This window comes from Microtus oregoni, unplaced genomic scaffold, assembly GCF_018167655.1.
Source record: "Microtus oregoni isolate MIOR12 unplaced genomic scaffold, Mior012 000006F_ref0000085, whole genome shotgun sequence".
NCBI classification, from domain to species: domain Eukaryota; kingdom Metazoa; phylum Chordata; class Mammalia; order Rodentia; family Cricetidae; genus Microtus; species Microtus oregoni.
In genome coordinates, this window is record NW_024543065.1 from 45158290 (window position 1) to 45163401 (window position 5112).

The window sequence follows — 5112 nt, forward strand, 5'->3', positions numbered from 1 at the left end:
TGGCATATAGGCTTTTTTTTTGTAAGATCTAATGATTCTCTCAATTTCCTCAGTGTCTGTTGTTATGTCCCCCGTTTAATTTCTGATCTTGTTAATATGCGTGTTCTCTCTCTGCCTTTTGATTAGTTTGGATAGGGGTTTGTCAATCTTGTTGATTTTCTCAAAGAACCACCTCTTTGTTTCATTGATTCTATTGTATTGATAGTATTTTCTGTGGAATCATGCAGTTTCCTTTCTGGTAAGTCTCTTGCTAGTTGTTGGGTCACTGGAAAATTGCCATGTGTCTGCACTCAACTAAATGTATCTTGATCAGTAGACCCTATCACAAGTGAACTTTTGAATGTTAAGGCATCAATTAATTCTAAAGCACTTGGAAAATGGTAATAGTTATTAACGACAATATAATGTTTAACTTTACAACAATTTCCCAGTTAATTATCTGAAATTCAAACTATAGGTATTCATTAAGATCTAACAAATGCTTTATAGACAGAAAAAACTTTTACTATTACTTATGAACATGAGATGATATTGTCTATGCAGTATACTGCTTGAGTTGCTAAGAAGAAAATCATCGAACTTGTTTCAAAACTACCCTCAAAAACTGATAACTGTGGCACAGAACCATGACAGAATGGCCTCTGGAGATGTGGCTCTAGGATTCTTCTTTCTGTCCCAGACTGTATTGGGAATATTGGGGAACTCAGCCTTGCTTTTTTGTTTAATCGTTGCTGACTTCTGTGGAAACAGGACAAAGAAGCCCACAGACCTGCTTGTCAAACACTTAACCACAGCCAACTTCATTGTTCTCTGCAAAGGAATCCCTCAGACAATAGCTGCTTTTAGTCAGACTCACTATCTAGATTATGCATCATGTAGCCTTACCTTATATTTTCATAGAGTTGCCAGAGGAGTATCCCTTGGCTCCACATCCCTGATGAGTGTCTTTCAGGCCATCACTATCAGTCCCAGTAATTCCATGTGGGCACAGTTCAAAGTCAAAGCTCCCAGGATCATTGGTCCTTCCCTGGGCCTGTGCTGGACCATCCAGATATTGTTATATATCTTCATTCCTTGGTATACAACTGATATAAAGGGTCAACAAAATATTACTGGGATAATAGATCTTGGATACTGTGTTGTTATGAATCCTGGAAGAAAAATCATCACAGTTAATATAATTCTGCATATATTCAATGATTTCATCTTTTTGGGAATGATGATGTGGGCCAGTAGCTACATGGTGTTTATCCTATTCAACCACAAGGAAAGGGTCCAGCATATCCACAGTTCCCTGTCTTCTAAGTCATCTCCTGAGACCAGAGCAACCCAAAGCATCCTCATTCTAGTGAGCTGTTTTGTTCTCTTCTATATAGTCTCTATTGTCTTTACAGCTTATCTGTCTTTACAAGATGTAGTCACTAAGTGGTTGTCCTACACTGGTGTGGCTATGTCAGCATGCTTCCCAGCATTCTGTCCCTTTCTGCTCATCAGACACTACACTTCACTTTTCAGGATTTGCTGTACCTGTTCTTTCCAGACAGTAATCTATCCTACAGATGCCCAGAAATCTAAAATCTGTGGCATCTTCATACCTTTTTCCATTTCTCTATGAAGTTCTATTTGGGTATATAATGTCAACATGAACCTTCACATGACGTGCAGTATAGCTACAAAATTTCATCTAAACATTGTTTGCATGTTTGCCTGGGACATAGGCAATTCACACTGTGTTATATAAGTACTGAAACAATTACCAATCATTATTTCCATAAATAAAGTCACAGTGGGTGAGATAATTAAGCTGTAGGGATATGTGAATTATGGTAACTTAAGTCAGCTTCTGTGAGAATGGGATGTCAATCAGCATTCCAGGTTACATCCAAAATTAACCATTGCAGGTGTGCATACAGATCTGTGTCCTAAATTGCAAAGTTAGTGTTGGTGGATGTCAGCAAAAGAGAGCAAGTTTAAAAAGATGAAAATGTTCAGAACAGCTTGAGAATGGTAATGAAGACACGCAAGGGTTCGTCACTGAAAGGAATGTAGACTCAATAGATGTTGTGTTTCTAAATTCTAAAATATATTCACAACACTGTAAAGATTACACATGGGACATCATTCCTTTTTTAAAAGTCAGAGGTTGATAAGCTTTCAAATGAAAATTTTTAGAGTTGAATTAGAGAAACTTTATAGAAAATGCTAAACACTGTAGACAGTTACTTAGGTAAGAATCAGATTATTAATTTAAGTTAAATGACAGATGGAAGACTAAAAGTGGATTAGTAAGTAGCACATACTTTGTTATGCAAGGTCTTGGGAAGGAAAAGTTTTGTATTTGAGTGACATGGTAAATCTATGAACCCAAAATTCAAAATTGGAATGCCCTAAAGAGTGATCTGAAAAAATAAAGATACATAATTCAAAGAATATTAAAGCTTACTGTTGTGCTTCAATGTTTCTTTGGGGGTGCACCATCAAGAGTTTATTTTAATATTTGTTTTAGTATTGACCATTAACTGCCAAAACTAGCTGAAGGAAAACACTGACCTGCTCTGAAGGGATGGAATATGGCCAATATCTCACTTGAAATAACAGAATGAAGCACTGGGGCTTCCAAGACCTCTGGACTAGCAGCACATCACCGCCCACAGGAACTGTACTTCCAGCCTCAGTCAAATGTCCCAGTTCTTTTATCAACCTCTCCTCTCTGTTCATGAAGTATATAATATTTACTGTGAAAGTTTAACTCATCAATTCACAATTCCCTTTTTCCTGTGAATTTATATTTTACTTCAAGTTTATGTCTGTGTTTTGTATGGGGGAATGAACCACAACTGTCCTTCTTTGGTTTTGAATAGTAAATTGCTGAGTGCACAGTCAGAATCAGTGAAAGAACATAACAACAAATAGCTGCAATACAGCAACGTTCCCCATGTGACAGATGCTCACAGCATCCAGCACACATTGATACAGACACCCATGAAACCAAAGAATCAGTACAAGGAAACATAGAAGAATAGAAAGAGGGAAACTACCCTGAGAGTGTAATGCACAAGAGAAGAATTTTTAAAAAATGGTTTTGATAAATTAGCCAGAAATGTGCTCTGGAAAAAAGGGGAATGTATCAATGAATGCTATTGATCTACAAGGATCAGAAAGAAAAAGAATACAAATTGATCCATATTTTTTACCCTGCACAAATCTCAAGCCTGAATATATCAAAACCTCAACATAAAACTAAACACTGAACCTGATAAAAGAGAAAGTAGGGAAGAGCATTATATGCATCACGTTTGGAGGCAATACTCTAAACAGTACAATGATTTAGCAGGTGCAACAATAAATGGGACCTCATGAATTCAAAAAGTATCTAAACAACAAAGAACACCACCACCAAGTCCAAATATTCATCATACAGGACAGAACACTATTTTCATCAATAGAGGGCTAATATTTAAAATATATAAAGAACTCAAGAACCTAGACATAACAAAAGTAAATTATATATATGGAATTTATCCAACATCTAACATGAAATTAAATATATATATACATATATATATATACACATATGCATATAATGTATATTTAGAATTCACTACAGAGGATTCTTTTTTTCATTTTTATTTATTATTCAAAAAAATATTTTGAGGCCAGCATGGTCTACAAGAGCTAGTTCCAGGACAGGCTCCAAAACCACAGAGAAACCCTGTCTCGACAAACCAAAAAAAAAAAAAATTTCTGCCTCCTCCCAGCCTCCCAATTCCCTCCCCCCCACTCCTGTCTCTCTCCCTCTCAGGTCCGAAGAGCAATCAGGGTTCCCTGGCCTGTGGAAAGTCCAAGGTCCTCCCCCCTCCTTCAATATCTAGGAAGGTGAACATCCAAACTGGCTAGGCTCCCACAAAGCCAGCACATTACGTAGGTTCAAAACCCCGTGCCATTGTCCTTGGGTTCTCATCAGCCTTCATTGTTCGCCATGCTCAGAGAGTCCAGTTTTATCCCATGCTTTTTCAGTCACAGTCCAGCTGGCCTTGGTGAGCTCCCAATAGATCAGCTCCACTGTCTCAGTGGGTGGGTGCTCCCTTCGTGGTCCCGACTTCTTTGCTCATGTTCTCCCTCCTTCTCCTCATTGGGACCTTGGGAGCTCAGTCCAGTGCTCCAATGTGGGTCTCTGTCTCTATCTCCATCCATCACCAGATGAAGGTTCTATGATGATATGCAAGATATTCGTCAGTATTGCCATAGGATAGGGCCATTTCAGGTTCCCTATCCTCACCTGCCCAGGGAACTAACTGGGGACCTCGGCTTGGGCATCTGGGAGCCACTCTAGGTTCAAGTCTCTTGCCAGCCCTAAGGTGGGTCCCTTAACTAAGAATTGTGCTTCCATACTCCACTATCTAACCTTCCTTTATCCCAATCCTCCATGACAATGGTCATGGAGTCTACAATTGGTGATCCCAAAGAAGCTAAGTAATAAGGTGAATCAAAGGAAAAGCATATAGTTGTCCTCTTGGCTATGGGAAGTAGACAAAATTGCTGGGGAGAAAATTGGGATCTTGGGGGTGGGGTGGGATGGGGGTAAGGGGAGATGGGGAGAGAAAAGGGAGAAGGGGAGAATGGGGGGAACTTCAGTGACCTTTCTTTATGGCTAGAAAGCAAATATGAGTGAGTTTATCCCATGTTCATCTTTTTGGGTCTGGGTTACCTCAGTCAGGATAGTATTTTCTATTTCCATTCATTTGCATGCAAAATTCGAGAAGTCATTGTTTTTTACCGCAGAGTAGTACTCTAATGTGTATATATTCCAGACTTTCTTCATCCATTCTTCCATTGAAGGACATCTAGGTTGTTTCCAGGTTCTAGGTATTACAAATAATGCTGCTATGAACATAGTTGAAAAAATTCTTTTGTAGATGATAGGGCATCTCTTGGGTATATTCCCAAGAGTGGTATTGTTGGGTCCAGGGGTAGGTTGATCCCGAATTTCCTGAGAAACCGCCACACTGATTTCCAAAGTGGTTGCACATGTTTGCATTACCACCAGCAATGGATGAGAGTACCCCTTCCTCCACTACCTATCCAGCAAAGCTATCATTGGTGTTTTTGACT

General features: G+C 39.0%; 1 protein-coding gene across 1 annotated transcript; it reads left to right on the top strand.

The window, feature by feature from the left end:
- Nucleotides 1-634: 634 nt before the first annotated feature.
- On the top strand, nucleotides 635-1615 carry LOC121449860 (vomeronasal type-1 receptor 4-like). The gene has a single exon (XM_041654525.1). The coding sequence runs from the start codon at nucleotides 635-637 to the stop codon at nucleotides 1613-1615; it is 981 nt and encodes a 326-aa protein (XP_041510459.1).
- The last annotated feature ends 3497 nt before the right edge of the window (nucleotides 1616-5112 follow it).